At 39.4% G+C, this 25,858-nt stretch overlaps 1 protein-coding gene across 3 annotated transcripts in view; it reads right to left on the bottom strand.

Moving 5' to 3' along the window:
- LOC109042243 (glutamate receptor ionotropic, kainate 2) overlaps window positions 1-25,858 on the bottom strand; it is a 131,118-nt gene that overhangs the window by 40,881 nt on the left and 64,379 nt on the right. For all 3 annotated transcript variants that reach the window (XM_072300350.1, XM_072300349.1, XM_072300348.1), the window contains exons 3-4: window positions 5,360-5,521; window positions 645-896 (exon numbers count right to left, since the gene is read on the bottom strand). In XM_072300350.1, the coding sequence (XP_072156451.1) occupies window positions 645-896; window positions 5,360-5,521 (414 nt within the window). The remainder of the gene's footprint in view (window positions 1-644; window positions 897-5,359; window positions 5,522-25,858) is intronic.

Genomic DNA, 25,858 nt, shown 5'->3' with positions numbered 1-25,858 from the left:
GGGGTGAGTTTGAGCCCCTAAGCTACCCCCTGCGGGCCACTTATTAAAATTGATAGGACAAGCTACGGACAAAGAAAACAAAAGCAATAAGGAAAGGATCCTATTGGTGGAAGCAAGTGGTTGCAATGGACAAAGGAGATAGGTAATATACAAACTAACGGTAACTCACGAGAGACCCTTTAGTTATAGTCCATCATTTTTCCCTTAGTTTATACTGCCGTACTAAGGAAGAACGCCGTATGAACATTCGAGAGTTGCCAAATTTCCTTTGATAAAACGTCTATTTATGAGGAAAGTTATGAATGTTTTACCTCGACATTTTTAGGAAATGTAGGTGAAATTGATAACAAAATTACTCGAAAAATGGGAAGGAAAATATTCATAAGTTTACCAGAAAATTCGTGATTTATCAAAGGAAATTTGGCAACGCCTGAAGGTTCATACGGTGTTTTCCCTTTAGCACGGCAGTTTAACAGTCACCTATTTGAACCAATAGGCTCACCCCATGATCCCCATGTCTTCTTTGTGTGTACCTTTGTCTATCAATTTCAATAATCATTCCGCTGGCTACGTGCCTGTCTAAGGCCTTTCCTCCCGTGTACGATCACACAGAGATAAATATTTTTTGTGAGGGTGAAACTGACCGTAGTCCTCCTCGTAGACGATGGCGACCTTGGTCCAGTTGAGGAAGCTGATGAGGTCCTTGAAGGCGTGGTTCATGTGCTCCTGGGAGGGGTGGAGGTTGATGGAGAACTCCTTGAAGCTCGGCTCGAAGTCCATGCGCGCCTCCATGTGCGGCACGTCGAGCGCCTCGCATATGGACTGGATGTGAGCCCCGAGCAGGGGGTCCGAGGGCCCGAACAGCGCTTGGATCCCGTGCTCCATCTGTCGGCACGCTGTAACATCCACTCGCATTCAAACAACACCGTCAAGCAGAGATACCTCTTGGCCACAGGTGGAAACTTTTAATTTTCGGGTTCCAACACCTCCTTACGGAAAATGGAGATGTTGCATGTGTGAGGAATTTGCGATTTGATTGTTGAATCTTTTGCAAGAGTTCGCGAGGAACACGATGGTGCCACTGGTTATCTCTGAAATCAACTCCCAAGCTCAAAAAAAGCTCTCAAGTTGAGACCAAAATGGAGGGGATATCCCACGCTATCCTGAGAGTCCCCCTCTACATCAAGACAAACCCTCAATGCAAAGATAGGGAGCAAATACATTGATAGGGCTGCCACTTTATTTGGGGACTCCAAAACTGAAAACACGGCATCACTGCTAATGTATTTGCTCCCTATCTTCGTATGGAGAGTTTATCTTGATGTAGAGGTGGACTCTCAGGATAGCGTGGGATATCCCTTCCATTTTAGCCTCAATTTGAGAGCTTTTTGTGAGCTTTGAAGTTGATTTCAGAAAAAACCAGTAGCACCATCGTGTTTCTCGCGAACTTTTACATAGGACTCAACAGTCAAATCGCAAATTCCTCACACATGCAACATCTTCATTATCAAGAATACATGAAAACAATTCATAGGAAGCTAACAGTATCCGCTCACTCATTTTGCCACAAAAGATTCCTCCCTCCAAATTCGATTCGATTCGGATTCAATCTCCCTCGCGACTCGATGAAAAGCGACGCACTCAATTTGGCAAGAGGTCGAGGCGAAGAAAAATAGAGTCAGGACGGAAGCGCAGTCCCTTGTGGCGAGGCCGAGTCAGATTATCGGACCAGCATCATCGATTACCCTCTCCACTGATGAATCGAGCAATTTACATGTTTCAACGGTAACCGCAATTTCTGATTGGCTCACGCTCCCACCCGCGCCGAGCCGCGCCGCACGGTGGATCGAGTCAATAGGAGAGGTCGCACATAATTTAAAACATTTCATCGCCTTTAACTCCAAAACTTTGAGGTTCTAAAAGTGGTTCCATTGGTTTTCCCGCGAAATTTTTTACTGGAAGCACCCCTTAAAGTTAAAATTCTGACGAAATAGACATCAAAATGTGCAGTTTTAGTCTAAAATCTCATGTCCGACCTCTCTACTTGACTCGATCCACTGTGCGCCGGTGGCAAACGACTTACGGCAACCACCCTCGGTCCCTCGCCCTCACTCACACACACGTAACGCTCCATTCGCAGCCAATCCAATTTGTCGATTCCAGACGGAGATTTCTATCACCCAAGCCGGAATGTTTCTTTAAATTATACCGGTAATATCGGCGTTATCACAGATGCTTCATCACACAGAAAGAAATAATGTTAATGGCTCCCACTGCTGCGTTACCGACGAGAGCCGTAAGGAGCCGTTTCTGAATTACGTAACGCTCTGGGGGGGGGGGGGGGAGAGTCGAGGAGAGCGTAACGCCATTTTGTTTTCATGTGTTAAAAAACAGGGACCTACGTCACAAAAGCGTTACAAAGGGGAAGGAGGGGAGTAAAAAATGCCGGAAAAGTATGTTATTTAATTTAGGGACGGCTCCTAAGTGCAAAAACAAAGTCTTAAGAAAATAGTCCCGGTAGTGCCTGAGCGGAAAATTTAATTGAGGGAATGCTTTGTTTTTCGAGAAATGAGTCATTAAATCATGAACGATTTTTGGCGTGCAGATACATTTTCCCAGGTAATTGACGCGTAGATAACGATGCACATACCCTAAAAACGCGAAAAAGTAACTCAAAACCAAGGAATATGTGGTCCATAAAGCGCAACTTTGTCGAAAATTTCAAATGCCGCAGTTTTATATCGTACCGAATGATGTTATCCGATACCAATCAGAAGCGAGCACGGGTTTCTACGATTTCCGTCAGGTGTCTTTTCACTCCTTGTACATGAAAACGATAGGAAAATCGAAACTCCATCCTCAGAATTAAAGAATCAAATTTCCTTCTTGTTATCTGTTGTCACGAAGCCACGATACCACATTGAAATATGTTTTACCTTAACAAACATCAGTGGTTATCATGCCCTTTTTTGAGTGCCGCGTTGCATCATACTGCCATCATTATCCCACCATTCCGGTGCGTTTGAAATTCTTTCGAAGTTTTGGATTTTTTATAGCAGGCTTGTGGGCAAAACATTGATTGAAATGGGTCAATTCAACCGTATTTTTTCATGGCCACCTAAATCACTCAGAAACACGAGTATATCTATAAATCATTTTTTGAGCGCAATTGCACCTGTTTCCCGCAGTGGAAGGGGACGGGGGCAAAACTTTAAGAAACATATAAGATAACCCATTGAAGCTTATCAAAATGAATCGCATTAGCACTTCTCAACTTAAAAGCATGGTATCGCTCATTTCATACCCTAGAGCAGCGCAGAAACTCCATTGCTCAAAAGAGATAAAACCAATGAGACGTAAGAAATGGACGCAACCCAGCCCGGTCTGACAACCCGCACAAATCCGATCTAATTCAACGTCGTTATTTTGTCCAATTTCGCGTCCACCTAAACTCTCGCACCGAGGGGGCTTCAAATCGCATTCGTCGCACTGCTCTAGCATTTTCCTATTCCTATTATATTGAAGTTCATCCGATGAATAATTCAAACGATTATTTTCATTATATCAGTCCGAGGCTTTGCGATTTCCCGTCGTCAGTAGACCGGTTGAAATTTCGCACGCTTATGAGATACATTTCGGGAGTCACCTCATAACGGTCAGCACGGAGGTAAAGTTCTGTGACTTAGTCTCTAATTGAACGTAAATGTGGGTATGACCGGGAGACGGACAAATAATGACTTTCAGAGAGCATCAATGGACCGCTTTTAACAGAAAGAAACTAAGCCACATCAGCTATTGTCGAATTTAACTTATCAATTTAATTTTTTATGGGAGAGCGTTTGTGCGGATACCTTTGAAAATTTTAAGGAATTTGCTTCGTGATATGTAGAAAATTCACTGAAATTTGCACGAAAATCTGTCCAACCGTTTTCATGTAGAAAATTCAATTGCCCATTGGCAATAGCTGATGTGGCTTGGTTCCTTTCTCTTTAACGCGGTCCAAATGGATTCGAAGTTGTTGAATCATCGTGAGTCGGTTGAGACTTGGCTTACGACGATTCGTTTCAAGGAAGGGAATGTATATATATCATATTATACCCGACTTACGTCCTATTTGCTAAATCCAAACTGGTTGCGGTAAACGTACGGGTCGTAAGACAATGGTGGAGTTTCTTAGCCATCGTGCGTAATGCGTGTAATGAGGTATCAGCTTTCAGCTGAACTCTTAACGCACGATGGTTAAAAATCTCCACCCTTATTTGCTAAATGACTTTAAAAAATAATAATAACTAACATACTAACTAGCTGCAACGAAGTTCCCATGTTCTTTCTACTTTACTCCCGAATCTGAGCGTCACCTCAATGGCAGCATAGAGCACGAGTTCACGCCTCGCGCCAGCGCGCCTTCAATTTTGCAGACGCAACACGGACATCCATCAAGTACGAATAGTTGTATCTCTGCGCCGTCATCAAAGCGACTCAGTTCCTTTGCTGCATTTCCGTATTGTGATCTTTTCCGTTAGTTTTATTTTGTGACGGTCTTCGAGGGCTACGTAAGCAATTACACATCCGAAGATAGTAAAGATTTAATCCGGCCTCGTTTTTTTACTTTTATCCCGAATCTGATTTTATTAATTTATTTAGTTTATTGAATTTTTTAACTTTTTCATATTTATTTGTAAGGTGAACATAATCGATGCGTACTATATTTGATGATTAATATAAGTAAAAATGTTTCAATCTTAGTTATCTTCTATATTATAGTCAGTATCTTCAATATTTAGTTAGGTTTTAACGGTTCCGACTGATTCTTGTTCACGGCCTCTGAACCGAAACATCAACTTTTTTCAAACCCATTACTTTCAAAGTGTTTGCGTAAGTCTGAATAGGTGAAAACGGTATTGCACTGGTAAAAGAAACATCTTGGTTCAAGAATGCAGTTTCTTGTCGCCGAATTTAAGAGTCTGGACTCTTGTTTCAAGTGGATTTTGAATTGAATCAATGCAAAATCCGCTTGAAACAAGAGTCCAGACTCTTACATCCGGCGACAAGAAACTGCACTCTTTAGTCAATGGCGGCATTGGTCCAAGAGGTTTTTTTTTTACCAGTGTGCGATTACGCATTGAATTAGAATTTCCGTCCATCAAGATCAGCATTCTCTCATCAATTTTTCAATTAATGTCTAAATTCATCATTAAAATCTGATTACGTTTTACAATTTCTATGAATTTAAGACACGGGTATTTAAAGAACTGTCAGTCGCTCCATCACCGCACAGGTGGGATTAAAGAGAAGATTAGAAGTAGCAGAAATGAAAAAATGAGGAAGCAGATAATATTGAATAAAGTTGGAATCATACCTTTCTTCGAGGCATGGAAACTATCATCACGAGGCACATGCTGAACATCATAAACTAGGGTAGTGTCGGGAAGAAGATTTTTATCCTTGTTGATTTTGTACACGGCGTATTTGAAAGCTAGCTCAGAGCTGCTATCTTTCTGATCCTGGGTGAATATGGCGCCTGGAACATGACAAAAAACATTCGGTTCAATTTAACAAGAAGGGTTCTGCATTGCGTCGAAATCCAAGAAGTTGAATATTTCGCTAATTGCTTCTTGAACTTCTTAATCCGCGGGCAGTTTTCGCGTGGAAATGCAGTGGCTCCACTGTCGCTCGCTAAAAAGTCAGCTTAAATAACCTGGGAAGCAAATCTTTGCTGACCTGAAATTTCCACCAGTATAATGAGTTCACGGTGAAAATTATCTTAATGCAATGAGGAGGCATTTTTTTCCATGGAATCGCTCTTGTCAAGTCGGATTTAAAAACTGCATTTTCAGTTTCAGATGAGAATCATTCCTCAAAATAAGTTGCATTCGATTTAGTTCATATGTGTGATTGTACAGGGAACACTATTGCATTTTTATATAACAGTTTTGATCCTAAAAATGCCAGATTAAAACTTTAAGTATCCGTCCCTGAAATTCAAACTACGGAACTTCTAGTCATTGCGACATAGATTTGATTTAGCATTTTATTGTGCCAAAATGTTGATAAATATTTATAAGGGTAAATACCTTCATTCATCATCAGATCATCGGTAATTGATAAATCTAAATTTTAAGTTGACTTTCGACACCAAGGTCTCCGACTCTCTACCACTTCCTGAGATCGATTCCGGAGAGAAAATTAGCCCCCCCCCCCCTGTTTTTCTCCCCCTTTGTATTGCAGCCTTGCAAAAACTAAATAATAGATAATTTTGTAAAATACTTTCAAAGTAGTTGCACATGCGGTAATTAAGAACGGCAATGGTTCTCATTGAGAACCAATTGAAAACAAATTAGTATACCTTGATAGAAACGTTAATCTCCAACCCCCAAAAAAGGAAAAATCTCAAGTTTGTCGCCTCGTGTATGAAAAATTCAGCTTGATCTTTGATTTCCTACCCAAATGCGAATTCAAGAAAACCATACACCTTAATTAAATTCTACCGCCAGTTTTGCGTATGTCTGAGGAATCTTCACATTTTTGGACATTACCGATGTATGATAAGCGAATCGCTAGGGACATTGGTAGCATTGCGCCTTAGTCCACATCGGTACTCAGATCGAAGACCCATGAAATGCCATGAAGAATTTCATACGTTTTGGGGTAGTCATTCCCGAGTCTCAAGGGTGGAATGGAGCAATATCAGTGTTGTCAAAAAATGCGCAAAATGTATTAAATTTCATAGTTGTTCTCGTAGGAAATTATGGATTACTCTTCATGAGATCACAACATTGTGAAGCATTAGGAAGTTATCGTCTTCATGATAACTGGAGGAATGGCAAAGAGTGAGCTAAAGAAAAGAAGAGTGTACGTCTTATTTACAGAACGATCATGCTCCTGAAGATCCGTGAAGCATACACTCGGAACTTCAGCAAAAACAAATAATTCTACAGAATTAAACAGTAGGTTTTCTGTGAAAATTGCACATTTAAAGCAGATCATCATATATTAGGTAAAAATCAGTCTCCGTAAGCAGTACGAAGAGGAATTTAATATGTCAACGGTAAATAATGGTTAAAAGTAAAATCTGGTTCATTAGCTTCCTACTAATCTCATACACCTCCCTTCAAACAAAATACCGAGAATTCAAAAATCCCTGTTCTTCCAGAAATCTGCTTTATCAAACTTCACTTTCTTTTTTAATATCTCTCTGAATTTAATTTAATTTAATTCACATAGACAAGGAATATAGTTATTGTAGTTGTTACGATATTGTTAAATAAAATTTTTCACCATCGTATATATGCCGAATAACACGATTTCGTAGCTCACTGGAAAACGAACACATTGGATCTAGAGTCCAGACTCTTGAAAACATTGACAAGAAAAAGGACTCTTGATTCAATCAGATTTAAGCTTAAATCAAGAACCAAGCCTCTTAATTTAAGCGGATTTCCTTTTGATTTAAGCTTAAATCTGATTGAATCAAGATTCTTTTTTCTTGTCAATGTTTTCAAGAGTCTGGACTCTAGATCCAATGTGTTTTTTTTTTCCAGTGCTGGTTCGAGATGGCGGAAACCGATGCACTGGATATGGACCAAGAAATAAAAGTCGACAAATGTAGGTTAGAAGAGGACCCTTATCGACTAGATACCATAAACTAATGAGTAGAGCGCAGCATCTCCGCGAATTTTTACGGTGGGTGAATTGTGGCGGAGGGGGAAGGGCGATAGGCAGTTACCCTGCTGCTACGTATTAATGCAATCGCAGCGATCGTTCCAATTTCCGTGCGCCCATTTTTCTTCGGGAATTATTTCCTCTTTTTCATGACATCCGAACGCATCGAGAAACGATAAATTAGGAGGGTCTAAGAACAGTGGCGTGGCGTGAATGATCGATAATCGATATTACCCCACTTGAAGCTATGGGAAAGAATCGATTATTAGGGTGTCCGCTGCGAACACCCTGTTTATCGATCCTTTTTCATAGGTTTAAACGGCAGATCAATCGATATATCGCAAAGCATGCCACGCCACTATCTATGAACCGAACCTCTCGTGAGACTCGTTGTCTTGAAACTCTAGCCGCAAGTTTCGGTCCTCAACAGTGTATTTTCAAGTTCCGAGTGCCATTTCGGAGTATTATATGGCGATGAGAGAAAAACGCCTTACGAACATTTGGAAGTCACAAAATCTTCTTTGAAAATACATTTTCTGTAACTGGAAGTGGAGAAACATGCTGTAATGTCCTCGGAAACGGTGCCAGTGATCGCCATGACAACGAGAGATAGCGATGCGATAATTATCTAATAAAAGTTGAAGAAAATTATCATTTACAAATATTGTATTTCAAAGGTGTTCATATTTGTTGCTTGCAATTAGATTCAGGACTAGAATTTTTTAACTACTAATTCTTAATATTGATGTGTTTCTTTCTATACGGAAGAAAGTGTTAGGGATTATCCCCAAAAATTGCAGTACAACCCCCCCCCTCAATTTGTTGGATGATGAGGGATTATCCCCAAAAATTGTGGTACCACCCCCCCCCCCTTAATTGTTGGATGATGTAGACATTTCCAATTAATTGTGGTAGTGCTGCAACGCAAGTTGAGGTAGTACCGCAACATTTGGGTTAGTAACCTAATTTATTGAGGTACTACCACAATTAATTAGAAATGTCCGAATCATCCAACAACCCCGTGCTCTTTTTTTACTCGTGACAGGAGATCCATTATGTTTTAGTCTTGCAAGGGCTTCATCATGACATTTACCTCACTGCTGGAATAAAAATGTCAAGGAAAATGTTACTCAAATGCAGAAATCTATGCTCTTCATTAATTTCTGCTATATAAACATTAACATTATCGTTAATATATTACCTATTACTAGGAGCGGTAGCGACCCCGTCAAGCCTAAAGAGATCTCCAACCGAGAAAAAGGGAGCTGTTACTGTATCTTACACGAACAGGTTCAACTTTTTACATTTTATTTAAACCACCATGATATATACGAGAACAGTTTTAACGAAATAATCAGAGCTTAATTTCACAATAAGTTTTGAGAGGGTTTTTTCATCTTACACGAACCCGTTCAACTTTTTACATTCTATTTAAACCACCATGATAGATGCGAGAACAGCTGTAACGAAATAATCGGAGCTAAATTTCATAATAAGTTTTGAGAGGGGTTTTTCATCTTTTTGGGTCTATGTTTTTCTATTTTTGTTTCTCAGTTTTATGTTGCTCTTTTAGGCTCATTCTCCTCTCAGGATGTCGCAACTCCTCCGGCACGCTCGTGGAAGCGTAAACATTTTAGAGGAAGTGTTAAAACACTATAAATAAAGAAAGTATCACTGTGAAAGAACTGGGAATCGAAAGAATAAGGGAAGGAAATGAAAAACTTTATCTGTTGTGATCCGTCTGCGTCTGTTTTATTCGACGCGATGCGGTGAAAACTTTCGTTTTCGAAAGTCCGTTTTATTTCCTGCCATGAAAATGCAAGCGGAACCGGGGGGTGGAGGAGGGGGGGGGGGTGTCGCGTCTCTTGGTGTGGAGCCTTGAACCGTCAACCGATGCAAAGTGATAGTGACTCCTTGAATTGTTTTGTATCTTAGTGTTAAGTTTTCGAATGAATTTTTCTTTTCCTTGTCAGAATAGAGCAGCACTATCGAGGTGAGCTTCCATGATCAAGCTGTGGAGTTTTCTCCTTTTTTCACCCCGAATAAAACTTTTGCAGTCAAGTTTTGAGAGGTTTTTTCCATTTACTATTTTTTCACTCATGGATAGTAAGTCACGAAGATTAGCTGGATGGTCAGTGAGTCAAGCGTATTACTTTAGCCGTCATCGTGAAAAACTTCTTGTAAATCCAATTGCTCTGCTTGACCGATTTTTGGATAAACTCATCGGCTTTATAGACGGATAGGAACATGAATATTAATGGGATGCAAGCTTCAAAAACATGATGACGTCATTGGTTTTTCCCACGCCAAATGTTGATTGTGGTCAGCCGGCATTTCGAGGAGGGACCGTGTCTATAATGAAGTATTTCGCCGGTTAATGAAGGGTAAAAGTAATATATACTGCGCAAAGTCATGTCTAAATAGTTAGTGCAGTATGGACATGTTCAGCAAATGTCAGGGAAGAAGTTGCCCAAACTAGTTTTGAATTGGTTAACCCATAGAAAAACTAGCACGTGCTTGAAATCCACTACAACACTAAAATTTGGTGAAATATACCAATTTAGCTGGCACGGACCAACAATTTCGTCGGTTTACAGCAGCAACTGTGTAAGCTGAGTAAAAGCGAGCCTTATTTTTCTTGCAGAGCATGGATTTCTTTTCAGTTCTCTTAATCTTTTTTTTCAAATGCAATATTAGACTGGAAATATTTGTGCTTTGTTTTGGCTCTTAAATGCAATTTGAGAGAAACCTTCTAGACTATGTGATTAGGTTCTAGGTATTTGTTTTAGGCAAAATACCTGCCAATATATCGTCACCTTCCAGGCAAAGTATCACAAGCGCCATGCGACGTTTAAACATTTCCGCCGCCATTTTATTTTATTACTGAGAAATTGTTGATTGAATCTCTTCGAAAATTTCACTAAATGTTATCGGCAGCACAAAGAAAATTCGGTGTAATTTTCGGACAGCTTCGTTGAACAATTTCTCTGTAAAAAAATATAATGGCGGCGGAAATTTTTAAACGTCACATGGCGCTTGTGATACTTTGCCTGGAAGGTGACGATATGCACTTACATATTAATTATAATAACTGGAGAATATACAGAGCGTGAGTTCAGAGAAGACTAGATATTTTTCTCACAGTAGAAAGTACGACTTAGTGCGCACGTATTGATATTAGAAAAAAAAAACATCAACAGTAAATACTCATTATAGTTAGAGAGTCTCTTACAGAATGAGCAGCACGTGTAATTTAATTAATAATTTTATGGTAATTATTTCATTTTCCAACCTGTAAAGGAATTTCTATCCCAGCTATGCGGGAAAACTCCATGAAGGCTTCAAGCAATCGATACAACATGAACGTCGAATACACCCACGTCTAATACACACGTCTTAATTGTTTACCGAGGCTAGCAAATATTTCAGAGAATCTCCAGTTTTAATTATCCTCAATAGTTTCCCGTAAATATCCCTCAATGCGGAATAAGCGAATGAGTTGCAGGCTCCATGTTTTCCAGAGCTGCAAAATTGGCAAAAGCACAAGAAAGTTGCTAATCTTCTTAATTAAGACCCAGTACTTTGTGAAAAAGGGGGCTGAATACTGATGTAAGATGTTGACACTACGTTGAGTATCGTAACTGTGCAGGCATCGTCCCCGGCAGGGATTGCATATATTGTAAAATCTTACGCAGAGAGTCTCCACGTATAAATGCGATTTCTTGGCAAACCAAAATTGATTCCTTGAGCTGTAAGTTAAAGTGTGATCGTTAGCCAAGAAATTCAGTGGCTTTTGCGATATTTGTGTAAGACATGCGCCAATGGATATGGTAGTCAGTTCTCTCGTTACGACAAACAGAACAAATTGTGTGGAAGACGTAAAACCGGCAATATCTCCTGTAATTGCGGAACAAGTTATCTTTTCTTTTAAGTTTCCTTCCGGATGATGTTAAAATCACGAAAACTATAAAATAAATATTTGAGACACTCAAAATTTTCCAAAGGAGTGTTCATGGGAGTACCAATTTTCGCAATCATAAATTTTTCATCAAAAGGCTGCAGCAACTACTCAAATTGGAATACTGTGCGTTTTGTTAGGCGCAAAAATGAAGGGGTCCAGGGTCCATTTCAATGTATTTGATCCTTTTTCCTTGCAAATATGGAAACAAGCAAAATTTCTCTGCTCATGCATCAGATCTCACATCGACATTCTTTTCAACTTTTGATTCGGATACCTATCGCATTCAGGATCAGATTAATCTTGTGCATGACGGATCCGCTATTAATGTAGCAATATATTTTATTTCATGCGTAGCAAGCCCTCATGAGACACATTAAAAACTGAATAGTTATTTTAAAGTATCATTTAAAGAAGTTTCTCGATAACTGAGGTGATAGTTATACATAGTTATTATCCTTGACACATTCTAATATTAATCCAGTTTTGATAAAGAGTAGCACAAAGACTGAGGTAATAGCTTTAAACTCTGATAACAACTTTTACTAGGGGTTGGTCTCATCAGGAGTTCTCATTTGAGTCGCATCATTTCTGGTTTACTAAAAGAAGGATTCCAAAAAATTCCCTATATACATGCGATTTAGACGATGCGTCAGTCAATTATTATATCCTAATTCATCTCAAACTTGAAGATGGAATGGGTCACATTTTACCGTATTAAGTTTAAGACTTCAACAGAAACAGCTTAATATATTAAGGGACATTTGGACATATTTATGCTGAAAGGAACTATGTGCAAGTGGAGGGATGGGGTGTGCTCGTGGAAGCCGGATAAGAAACAATGTGGTCAGTGGATATAGTTCCTTTTGAGAAAATGGAAAAGCGAGATTTTCAATCAAATGAAAAGGAACTGAGCGCTAACTCGTGAGCCGTGGGCTTGTGACAAGAGCCTTGTGGACAGGGCTCATGAGTTAAAGACCGCCTTCCCGATCGTCGTTTCTCTCCTCATCGCCGCTGACGTCATTGGCGCTTTATATTTCCCATTCATTCTTATGGTCTGACCACTAACGAGCACACCCCATCTTTCCACTTGCACATTGTTCAATTTAGCATAAATACGTCCATTTGTGCGTATAAATCCGACAATTGACGGAAAATATTCTTTCCTAAAATGGAACGTAACAAGACCGAAACAAAGAGAAAACAGCATTTCCAAAGGAGTCTTAAAAGTTCCATTTTCCGTGTTATTTTATTTTCCGATAAAATGGTAGTAAATAGGCTCATGTGACAACATCCAGTGGAAGCCAGAAATGGAGGCAAAGAAGCAGGGATTTACCATTGAAAACCCAACACTACTTCAAAGATTAAACAAATCAAGTTTAACTCTCGCGTGGATTCGCGATGTGACGCGGAGAGTTGCGAGTTGAACAAGCAAAAGCCCATCACCTGGAAGTTGCAATCCCTGTTCAATTTAAGTCTTAACAATATCCGGCAAAGTTTCGGAAGTGCCACTAGATCTCAGACTCTTTTTATCTGCCTCCTGTTGTTTGCATTTAAAGCAACAATAGATACATCCATTTGGCATGGAACAATGATTTGCGCGCAAAATTTTCACTTACTGGAGGTCATTGGTCTGCCTAAATGTGCAAAATGAACAAAAAATAATATATTGAAACATGTTGGGCTGAACAGTCTTATGTATTGAAAATATTAGGATGAGAGCCAATACGCTGTGATAATACATAATCTAAATTTATTACTCACATTAGTTTATAATAATAGATGAGTCGGGTATACTTTGAGCTTAAGGAGCTCCAAAAATTTAAAATCGCAGAAAAATATTTTTGCTTGATCAGATTGATATTTCAGGATTTGATCTCAATACGAATTGCTTCTTGACTGTCAAACTCTGTTAATTTCCAAGCAAAATGTTAATGAAGGCTAGATTACACAAAGCATCGTGAATAAACTACGAACAGTTTTCGGTTTTAGTGAACATTTGATTTCAATTTAAGAATATGTGCGGACCGTATAACAAACTTCAGGCTAGTTCATGGTATATACAATGACGATATGACAACAGGACGTAAAAGAGAAGGAAAGTGAACTTCAATTTAATCCAAGGAAAGTCCTTACGCTCAGCTGTAGCAAACAAGTCAATCTCTCGGCTGCTCACTTTAACCGCATAATGGGGATTTGCATTAAGGGAAAATTCCGAGCTCAACTCTGAATCAATCTTTTAACATTGGAGTATTTTACCCATTTACGTTATTTATTTATTTCTTACGTTTTTTCAAACAAGAATTTTTTCATTAAAATAACTTTTGAATTTCCTGCACGGAGAACAACTTTGTAAACACGGGCTGCATATAACATTCCGTTCGCGTTTGGAACTTATATTCTTTAAACCCGAAACATCGACCTTAGAATCTGGAGCAGTACGTCTCTACACCTTGTAATTACGGCTCTCAGTTAAGGGTTGTTTTTCCCGGAGCGCTCAATCACGCCAGGATGACAACCAGACTATCTGAATCAGAAAGGTAGATGAGAGGGTCGCTGAGCAGTATCATCCTTTGCTATCAAGTAAACCCCTGAAAAACAAAAATTTTCGCTCTTTGTTCCATAGCTTCAAATTCTGAAATGCGTATTTGAACTGCAAAATTCCAAAATTTGCACTACCTTACAGGAAGATGAAACTGCAGAAATGCGTATATCGCTTGGCGGAATCGCAGACTTCTTGTCTTCTTGTCATACTGATCAATAATGAAAAACCACCAAACGCCATTTTTTGAAAACTTCGCCGTTAATTTTTCTTCCCTTCGTAGAGAATAATCTGTAAACATTTCAAGCTATAATGTTGGTTCGGTCTTATCTTTAAAAATAAAAAAGGAGCGAAGATTTTGAAAGACCGCAATCGAGTTGAGAATTTATGTAGTATCACCATCGACTTAAACTAATAGATTTTTTGTTTCACTGCACTGATAATTGGACCAACAAGGCCGAAACGCGTCTGCAGTTGCCTTCCTGAATGGACGTAACGAGTGTTGCTCCAAACAGCGTATCTCTTTGAGGGAAAATTGTGCTTGTGTGTGAGCTGTTTCCCTCTGTAATGAGATGATCAGCTTTAAGCTGAACTTTTTACGCACGATGGCTAAAAAACTCCACCATTGTCTTACGACCCGTGCATTTACCGCAATCAGTCTGGGTAATGGAATTTTGCCGTTACGGTAGGAACAACATTGAAATTTTCTAAATGAAAAATTCCTCACTCAAGGGTCGATTTTGCATTTTTTTTAGCGAATCGATTTAACGTATTCTGCGTATTCTTTTGACGCGCAGACATATCTTGGAGTGCTTTAGCTCTCAACCGTGCCACTTGCGAATACCACTGAAACTCTCGATTCCTCATGCGCATCCTCCAGTAACGTGGCGTGCTTTGCGATATATCGATTGTTATGCCATTTAAACCTATGGAAAAGAATCGATAAACAGGGTGTTCGCAGCGAACACCATAATAATCGATTCTTTACCATAGGTTTAAATGGCAGAACAATCGACACATCGCAATTCACGCCACGCCACTGCATCATTGTAAAGTTGGGAGCGGGACAGGGTGACGCGAACTTTTTCCGGATGCCTGACGGGCGGTATGTGAACGCCTTTTACTTGGGCTGATCATTTCAATCCGCTGAATTCGTCACCCCTCTCACGTAAAGTCACATCCCAATTTTCACGTGAGCCCTGTTCTCCGTGTATCTCAATGCTTTCTGCGGCTCATGTTGGAATAGAGATACGCCCTTACGTCCGAGTAGCGACGAATTGTGCCCGACCGTTCGTCGTTGCGCTGAGCCGTGCCGCGATGGGACACGTCGCTGCTGTCCAGTGTCCCTTCGTCGTCCCATCGGGTCTCTTTATTGATTCATCACACTCGCAGCTTAGCCGCTCTCTTTGCTGAAGCATTCTTGCAAAACCACTCCATGTCTTATGATTCGCACCTCCTCTCCCGGTTATTCCGTCAATACTCGGAGCTCTCACTTTCCAAATTTTCATTTTCTGTCGTCCACTGAACCTCGGATTATGCGCACTAATATGCTGCCGCGCTAAGAAAGGACGCCGTATGAACATTCGAGAGTTGCCAAATTTCCGTGGATAAAAATCCTTATTTTTTAGGAAAATTATGAATATTTTTCCATGAAATTTTCAGACATTTCAGATCAGATCACAAACGAAATCATCTGCGAAATCGGCAGAAAAATATTTAAAAATTTTCCTGAAAATTAGTAATTTGCGAGAGGAAATTTGGCAACGTCTGAAGGCTCGTACGGCGTTTGTCCGTAGCACGGCAGTATGCCGGTCCGTCGGTCAGTTCGGGTAACGGAAAGGTGTGATAGTGAGGAAGCCACTACATCGCGAGAATACGTAACAGTGGCGTGGCGTGAATAGCGATATATCGATCGTTATACCATTTAAAACTATGGAAAAGGATTGATAAACAGGGTGTTCGCAGCGAACACCTTAATAATCGATTCTTTACCATAGGTTTAAATGGCATAACAATCGATTGATCGCAATTCACGCCACGCCACTGATAAGTAACCGACGTTTTGTGTTAACCTTTAGATGCCCGAGTCAGGTAAAATTGACCTAAGGCTCGCTAAAAATACGGACCCCGTGAATTGTATGATTGCTGGCAGATACGAGCCTTAGACATAGCCTACGCGTCTACAAATACACCTTAAAAATATTCAGCCGTCAAATTGAAAAAATGATAAAATCGAAAAGATTTAAAAAAGAATAAAATCAAGTTTCAAATCAGCCGAAGGAAGGACAAACGTATCCGGGTCTCGTTTTTTACCTTCTCTCCATGGTCTGAGCAATACATATCATTGGTGGCACAGAGCGGAGCACTGCGTGTTCACGCCTCGCGCCATAGCGCCTTCAATTTTGCAGATGCGACACGGACATCCATCAAGCACGAATAGTTGTATCTCTGCGCCGTCATCAACGCCCGACAATTCCGCTATTTTTACACAGCGTTTGGCTGGTAATGATATCAGTTTTTCTCCTTCTTTTTTCCCCCTTTTTTCTTTAATTTTCTGAGGCGCTGTTGCATTTTGAAAAAGTAATCACTTATCACTATCATAAATTTTTCTTGCTGTGATAAATTGGCGAGATATCAGAAACCGTAAACTGAACGTCTTTCCTGATATTAGCAGGATCTATCTCATCACATTTTCATATTTCGGCTACAAGTGAGTAGGGATATTCTACTGATAGGCTATGCGAGCTTTCATTTATGAATGAAAAAATAAAAAAATATAGCCAGTTACTTTAATGTCCTCTTCATTAAAGTTTACTAAATGGATTTTGTGTTAAAACCTTTGATTTCTTTAATGATGAACATACTGGGACGCTAGATAATGACTCATCATTCCTTTGCATAGGTCCGTGCCCAAATGATTTTAACAACCACGTCGTCCGAGTGAAATTATTGTGTATTCTAAGCACGCGTGTCTCTCGCGGGTAAAGAACAATAAACAAATTCGCTACTGAATTTATGAGCATATCTCTCTTGGGAAGACTCTTCAAGCATCATGATCGCCTGTCACTGTGACGCATTTCCTGTACGTCCCAAAGCACGTTTGCTGCGTTAATTATTAAGGCGTCAAAAATAATACCAAAAAATAACACCGATTTGAATTTTCAATTAAGCATGGTTGTCAAATGTTGATTTTCATACAATCTACTGAGCTTTAGGTATGGTTTAAAAATGAAAAAATAAAATGGGGAAGTATCCACAATTTCCCAGGGTTTCAGCTCTATTTGCATGAACCGGGCCTTGAATATAAATAATTAGATACATCCTCATTTTAATCAATAAATGTAGGACACGTGCCATAATTTTGCAAGTTCAATATCCGCTCCGATGAACTCATGAAAATCCATTACGCAAACACCTGTATGAATGCCGAAGTGCTTGTGGAATAATTCAGATTCAAGCCGCTAACTTTTACGTCCTTCTTATGAAATTTTTTTTGAAAAATACTAGGAGCCTACGTCCTGTAGCGCTTTTGGCCTCAGGCTCTATGCGTTTTGCATTACTTTGATTATTTTATACTACAGAGTAAGATTTTTAAGATCGCCAATTTCGAAATCTGTGAGAAAGAGCAACATTTTGCGGTTTAAAACCAAAACTTTTAGTTACGAAAAGCTCCGCTATTCATCGTCAAAACTGCAATCGTATTCTTGAAATTAATACTAGTCGTGTCATTATTGTTTATAAGTTTTTATTGTTATTAAGTTTTTTTTATCAAGGGACTTTCGCAAGAATTAAATTTAAAGGGGGCTTGTCGGGGGGTTTTTATGTAACAAAGGGGCTTAAGCAAGGGTGTTGCCTCTCCCCCACCTTGTTTAAAATATACTTAGAACATGTACTGCGGGAATGGAAGAAAAAATGTTCCGGAATGGGTGTCCCTCTAAATAATGAAGAAACTCTTTACACGTTATGCTTTGCTGATGACCAAGTACTTATCGCCCAAGATCAAGATTATGCTGAGTACATGACTCGAAAGTTGGTGGCTGAGTATCGAAAATGGGGCCTCGAGGTGAATGTCAGCAAAACCGAGAAGTTGACCGTTGGCGGGAATCAGCAAAGTATAGAATTAGAGGATGGGCGGCAAATTGGAAGCTGCGATATTTACAAATATTTAGGAGTGTTTTTAACCCAGGATGGAAGATTGGACCAGGCCATCAAGAACAGGAATATGCAGGGTAGGAGGGCAATCGCTATGTTAAATGGAGTCCTTTGGGACCAAAGGATCTCCAAAGAGAACAAAAGGAGGATTTACAACGCGATTGTCAAGAGCATAGTAACCTACGGGTGTGAAGTATGGCCGATGAAACAGCGGACCCGGGAGGTTTTAGAGGCAACAGAGATGGACTTCTGGCGTAGATTCGCTGGTATTTCCAGAAAGGATCGCGTCAGGAATGAGACGGTACGGGATATCATGGATGCCAAGCAGACCATCGTGCATGATATTATGACAAAACAACTCATCTGGTATGGTCATGTCCAGAGAATGGCAGGAGACAGGTTGCCGAAGAAGGTCCTTGACTGGGTTCCTCCTGGGAGAAGACGCAGAGGGCGCCCAATGAAAGGTTGGAGGGAAGGGATTGAAGCAGAAATGTTAAGGTGCTCAATCCCCCAAGATTTGAGGTTTGAAAGAGAGCAGTGGAGGTTAGGAGTCGTAGAGCGCGAGGGAGTGCTGTAAAGCGACTTGTATGTACGTATGTGTCATTATTGTAATTGGCATGAATTTTCGCATTTAGTAGCACGAAAATGGAATTTTGTTTCGTCAGAAAATAATTTTATACGAAGAGTTTTTTCACCCGCAGCCTTTGCTCCTACAAAAAAAAAAGCTGAATTGAATCATAGAATGGAATAAAAAATTAGTTGGTTCCCTATATAACTGTTTGAGAGTGGATAAAAGAGAACCAAGTGCAAATTCATTCGAATTATCTCTTGTAGAAAATGCTGCCAAACAATTAACGAGCCGACCTTTTGTCTCCCAAAACACCTGGTACCCATTCGTCACGAAAAGGCTCAAAAGTTGTGAGCGTTACTGCTATAAGATCGAAAACGACCGTAAATAATGTGTAGGTTTCATGCCGTTTTGTGAGGATGCGAGAGCTGTTTCTCGGGATCAAATGCTGCTCCTTGTTCAACAGTTTCGTGGCGAGGCGGCTTAGCTTTCCGCGCGAGGCGCGAATGGTCTGTTTGACGTTTAATCGGCTGTGAGGGACTTAAAAAGGCTTAGGAGGAAAAGGGGGAAAATCAAGCGGTGAAAAAACCGGGGAAGGAACATGTAAAACTTAAAATTCGACGGGCCGCATCACATGACTGTGCGGTGTTCCATCCGCCAAGTTTGTAGCAATTATCCCGAGCTTCGTTCGCACAGTAAAGCGAAAGCGTGTAATCGATTAAAGCATTACGGTTTAGCACGAGGTGTTTGCTTGAAACAAACTTTCCTGGTTCTGTCCTCTAGGTTTTGTTTCCATACACCTAGATGCATTTAAATCTAAAGAAACTATCCCCATTCTGACATGGGCCTTATCATGCGTGTACTCTTATGGGTCTCAGAGCCCACGTTACAATTAAGGTGATTAAACCACGTCCGTATTGTTTTAAAACAGTTGCAAAACGCCACTTCGCTTTTTGCTATTTGCTTGGCAAACCGTTGATTTTTCTTTCCTCTATATTTTTATTCTTTACTCTATTACTGTTAGGTGCGTAGAATATCTAAACGTGTTTGATGACATTGTCTCAAAGTGCCTTTTGAACTTTATTTTGAAAATTGCAACGGTTCACAGAGCTTTTCAAAAGCACCGCAACCTCTGGCCGTAGCGATAGTGGCATACACCACTGCCGCGCTTTTTGAACGGTGCCAAATGTCTGATAATAAAATATAAAATTTGTTGAAAATATGTGTATTATCTTTCAAATATATTAAAAATTCCGTATCTGAGAATCTCATGAGAGAATAATTTATTTCAAAAATCATTATTTTCAGGGAGGGTAGGCTTTTCGTATTTTCTTGGTATCTTATTACCGTTGAAAGCTCATTTCGGTGAAAAACGACATTGGAGGGTTCAGAGCATAGCTAACCCTCTATTCAATCCATGAGGTCATGAATAAAAACCTATCGCTGCGTAGGCGTAGGCTGGCGGAAGACAAGGCTTCACGCGCGCATGCACACGTCACGACACGCACTTAATCTCATTACTAAACGTGTCATCGTGAGAAAAAAAGTATTACCGCACCGAAAGGGGGAAAAACACAGAATTGTGGAAAACCTGCATTCAGGCCGCTTTCTCCCCTTTTTTTCACGGTAATATAATACGGACGGAGCAGACAAACAAGTGTCTAGTGCGTGCGACGCACAATGAAACGAGGCAATGATAAATTTTGGACAAAATTTGGAAACTTTGAAAGCTCATTTCTTCGGAAATATGAAAGTTAGAGGTTTCAAAGTGGTTTCATTGGGTTTCTCGTAAAATTGTCTTCCGAATGCAATTGTTGAAATTGAAATTGTGACGAAATAAATATGATAATTTGAAATTTTAGTGAACAATTTCATGACCGACCTACAGTATCCACATGGGGAGAGTGCGGGCATGTCAGGAATTTTGAGGTTAGGTCATGGATCTTTTAGGGCGCAAAAAAGCAGCCAACCTATGAATTCAAACCATACAGAGTCCTCGTTGGTAAAGCACGAATTTGACTTAGTTCTCGCATAAATTCACTTGTTTTTGCGGAATAGCGACCATTTATGAAAATTCCCGGTCATCTTGACTTGAAATTGATATCTGAAGATTGGCAGTGAAATTTTAGGTTTTAGAAGGTTGGCTGCCCTTTTGGGCCCTGAGAGCTCCATATTTCGACATGCTCGTACTCTTCATCCTGTGTCACACTATCAAAGCTAGCCATCAAAATATCAAGGCCAGGTGCTATGATTGGCTTATTCAATGACTTGGACCAATCACAGCACTTGACCTTGACATTTTGATGGAGTATTTTGATAGTGTGACACAGGCTTTCTATAAAGGCACTCTAGTCCGACTTCTTCTAATAGGTCGTATCAGTGTGCGGTGCGAGAACCCTCCAGAAGGACAAAAACAAGAAAAAAACTCCAGGACCAGAAAAGGCTGCCGCGTAGGTGTTGAAGAAGGGCACGGGAGTAAATAAATAGCTTTTGTTATTTTAACGCGAGTTAATCTAATTATCCGCAGCCTCCCCGGAAAGAGATCAAGATGACGCCGGAAATGGGTCCAGATTAGTGGTGTAATTCTACCCGGAAGGGAGGAGGGGGGAGGTCATAAGCTACACTTGAGCCGCGCGCCATTCATGAAATCTACCATATTCATATGCGGGATACTTTTTAATGGCTTCTCGCATGAGAAATTGCTCAGTTTTCCTCTTCTCTTTTTTTCTGTCGAGTTATGTGGGAGCACATTCAACCTTTTCACGGCACTCGACTTAGATGTTGAGTTTACTTGGGTTTTTTAGAGCATCAGGTTGCGTAAAGCGTATCTGCGTGTTGTATGAGCTTTGCGATGTGGGGATACTTTCATGTGATAGGGGTATCTTGTCACGAAGCCTTTTTTTCTCATCAGAGGAAAGATTTATTTGAGATGAAAAGGAGGAGTATCTACCTCGACCGCTTGATAACCGCGCAGTTTATTTTAGCTTGCGACAAAATAATCAGGCAATATTGGAGAGACGACGGAAATATAAACATACAATTCCATGAAAGCCAATAAAATGACATGGGTCAAATTAATTACATCAAACCTTCCTTCCTAACTCTAAATGAATAGTAAGTTCAAAAGGAAGAAATAAAAATTGCAATTTCATATCCTTAAGAGGAGTCATGAGTTATTTTTGGTAAAGGAAAAAGTTATTTCAGTTTTTCATCTTATCAAACTTTATCTATCCTCAGCTGTAATTCAAGACTATGTTTTTTTTTTAAAAAAAAAAAAAAAAAAAAAAAAAAACATTATTTTATCAGTTTTCCTGAGTTTTTTGACACCTAGAGTAATGAAACTAGTCGCTCTGATAACGTCATTCATTTCATACGTGTATCCAAAACTTTAGATAAAATCTTGAGAAAAATTTTTTTCAGGATCTACTAAATGGATTTTCAAAAATATTTTTTCTGTTTTCCCCCTAACTTACAGGCAAGAAGGTTTTTTTTCAAATTACTCCTCAAGAAAACAAAATCCGTCTGAAGGGCCCTCGCTGAAATGTTTTCGAATTATTTTCAAAAACTCTAAAAAAATTTCAGGTCATTGAATTTTAAAAAATCTGTTCGTCTAAAGCTAGGAGAAAATTTTAGGATTCAAAAAAAAAAAAAAAAAAAAAACGTTATGAGAACTTATTCAGTAGAAAAAAGTGTACCTTGGCATCCGTGAATTTTACATCGTAAAGATATGGACCCATGGATCCCCGTAAAGACTGGGAATTTTAACCATTATACGGCAAAATTGCCCGCGATACAACGTGCGTTCAGCGATTGACTGAAAAATGCGGGGCAAGAGGGCGGTGAGACCTTTATTATTTATTTATACGCCGAGAAGATACTTTCATGAAAGCTGGAAAATAAATTACCCCGCTATTATTCAACAATGTTTACTTCTTCCTGCTCCGGAAGTTAAAAAAAAAGAAAAAAAAAACTTAACCGAGTTATGATAACGGACGAAACATAATCAATAACTAGGCGTAATATTAGTTCTCGTGCTCCCTCATTTTGTCGCTCCTCTATAACGTAAGGGCATATCTGGGTTGCCGCGTGAGCCCTGTTGTCCTTTTAACTCCACGCTTCCCGGAGCTCACGCGAAAGTGAAGAAACGTCACTACATCAGAGAAGCGACGATTTTTTCCTGCCTCGGTCTCCGCTCCCTCTTGTAGCTCCCATTTTTTATGTATTTGGTAGAAAACTGGCACATTATGTCATGATTCGTTCTCACCGAGGAATTTTAATGCGTAAAATACTTAATTTATGAATGAATTGACCTTCAAACCCAAGACACAGCATAGTGTATCGTCATTGATCAATCGATTTTATGCGATTTTTTTACAGCCTCTTAAGCAGAATAATTTTCATCCTTTGCGGGAAGAATTGTTTGAACTGGAGTACAGGAACTTACTAACATATGAATCGTTACCAAATACAGCTTGAAAATGTGTCGTTTTAAATATGAAATACCGTAACTACATTACAACGCAAATTGTATTTTTACTGGGAAATCGTCGAGCGCTTCTAACTAGAAATATCACCGACTTTCCTTCTTGCTTGGCAATAAACCTTTCATTCATGGAAAATAATCGAAAGGAAATTCATTCATATCGTCTCTTGTAGAGCACTGTGTCAGAAAATAAGCTCAACCTCTTATTCTTCGAAAAATTTAAGTTTTTCCGATAAAAATCGCAAAAAAATTGTCTTTGCAGGCTTTGAAGTGTACTTTTAGGCCTAACTGGGATTGAGGTTTTTTCAAATGAAAATCGAATTTTAAAATGAGACTGCAAAATATGGTTTTTTGATAGTTTCACATTTAAAATTGAGGATTTATTTAAGGTAGCTTTGATTTTTTTTCTTAACATTTTTGTATACTTCATTTTATATTTTTCAATCATGAGTACATTATTATTCTATGCGAGATCATTGCACACAATATTTCCTTTCGAAATATGTCCTAATCGTTGCAATGAATGAAAAAAAAAAAATTTATATAAATCAACATCTTTAGAGGATTACCAGTCCCTCTCACAATCAGTTGGTTAAGAATCGATTCACCCTGAAATCTGACGTTGTTCTTTTTAAGGTAGAGTCAAGTTCTACACGGACCCGCCGCCGAGGGCGCTAGCTTAACAAACTCAGGGCGTCTAAAGAGGGCTGAAATAGATGTTAACACGTTGCTAGAGGCGGCACAGCACGTTAGGGATGAATGGGGGATAAAATCTGGAATGAATAAATCAAACGCCTCATCGCCTTCTCATTTTCCTTTTAAGAAGTCCAGCAGGGGTTTTCTCATTCATCCCTCGCTCTACAACCCTATATGCAGTGGGTAGATTTTGAGCATTTGCAGATTTACCTAAAAAAACATGTATTAGCTTTCCTCAGCAGTAGTGGTAATTTTACAAACTTTAAGACTAAAATTACGAACCTTCCCTTAAGCATTAAGTTTTGGTGTAATTCTGGAGATACTGCTTGAGAAAAAATAACCAGCAAAAGTTTGGGAAATCCTCAAAATTGCGTACTATCCTTTGAAATGATTTTTAAATATAGATGAACGGAATTCAGTGTATGAATGAAATAATCGCAATCGATACAGAGTTCTTCCCTGGATGGATTTTGTATTCTTATATACATATTATTCCATTTCTTGAGGGATCTAATAAATAAATTTGAAAATGTAATTCAATATTGATACCACCATACCTTGGGCTTTTCTGGCCTATTTATTCATGTTTTACATCTATTAACTGATCCAAATATGCAAGGAAGACACCGATAAATATGAGCGATCCTATCCGTAAAAGTGGAAAAGAGAGAAAAATGATAGACTAATTGTACCGCGTTTAGCGAAAGGAACTATGCCACATCAGCTATTGCCAACTTTAACCGACCGATTTAATTTTTTACGAGAGAACATTTGTTTGGATTTTTTTTGAAAATTTTAAAGAATTTGCTCCATACTATGCAGAAATTCCACTGCAATTAGCAAAAAAAATCGCAAACAAATTTTCATGTAAAAAAAATAAATTGCCCAAGTAAATGGCAATAGCTGATGTGGCTTGGTTCCGTCCTGCTTAACGCGGTCCAATAAGTATCTCTCGTAGTTAGTTAGTGTATTTAATCACCACCGAGGTCCGTTGTTACCACCAATGGGACTGCTCCATTTTCCCTTTGAGCTCTTCAACCATCGCTTTTTCTATCAATTTTAATAATTATTCTACAATTTTCCTTTAACATAAAATAACATGCCCTTTGCGCGACGATTGTCGACCGAAATTTATGCTTCTAGTGAACGTTTACTCCGCGTTTGAGCAACGGCGCTATTTGCTTCATCTGGACGTATTTCTGCCGAACGGAACTAACAAGGGGAGCTTCCCAAGTGTAACCGGAATTTCGAGTTGAAATTTCGCATGAAGATACTAGAGATGATTTTAGGGATGCCGTATTTTTTCGTTTTTTCGAATGGGGTCGGGAAAGCCCTCAAAAAAAGGGCTAAAGATGCGGAAAAAATGCGTGCGCTAGCGGCACAAGGTAAACATAGGTAATAGAGGCACTTAATCCTTATCTGTACCGCATGGCCGAACGGTAGCGCGCTCGCTTCGCATCCGTGAGGTCCTAGGTTCGAATCCTGATTACAGATCGTAATTTTATTTTACTTTATGCTTGTTTATTTTTCACTTACTTTATTTTGCACCATTCGCTCCGCAAACCGACTTACGAGGTAGAACACGTAGTGACTGAAGATTTTTTACATATGCTGATAAAAACTCGAAGTTTCTCTTGGATTGAAACGTTATATATAATTGAAAAAACAAAACGATCTAAAACTCATCAAATTTCGTTGCCAAGCTGAATTTCTGGAGTATCAGTCAGATACAGATACAGATTCGACTGATACTCCGGAAATTCAGCTTGGCAACGAAATTTGGTGAGTTTTAGAGCG

The sequence above is a fragment of the Bemisia tabaci genome, chromosome 5 (genome assembly GCF_918797505.1).
Source record: "Bemisia tabaci chromosome 5, PGI_BMITA_v3".
NCBI lineage: Eukaryota > Metazoa > Arthropoda > Insecta > Hemiptera > Aleyrodidae > Bemisia > Bemisia tabaci.
This window is presented reverse-complemented; position numbering and strand designations above follow the sequence as displayed.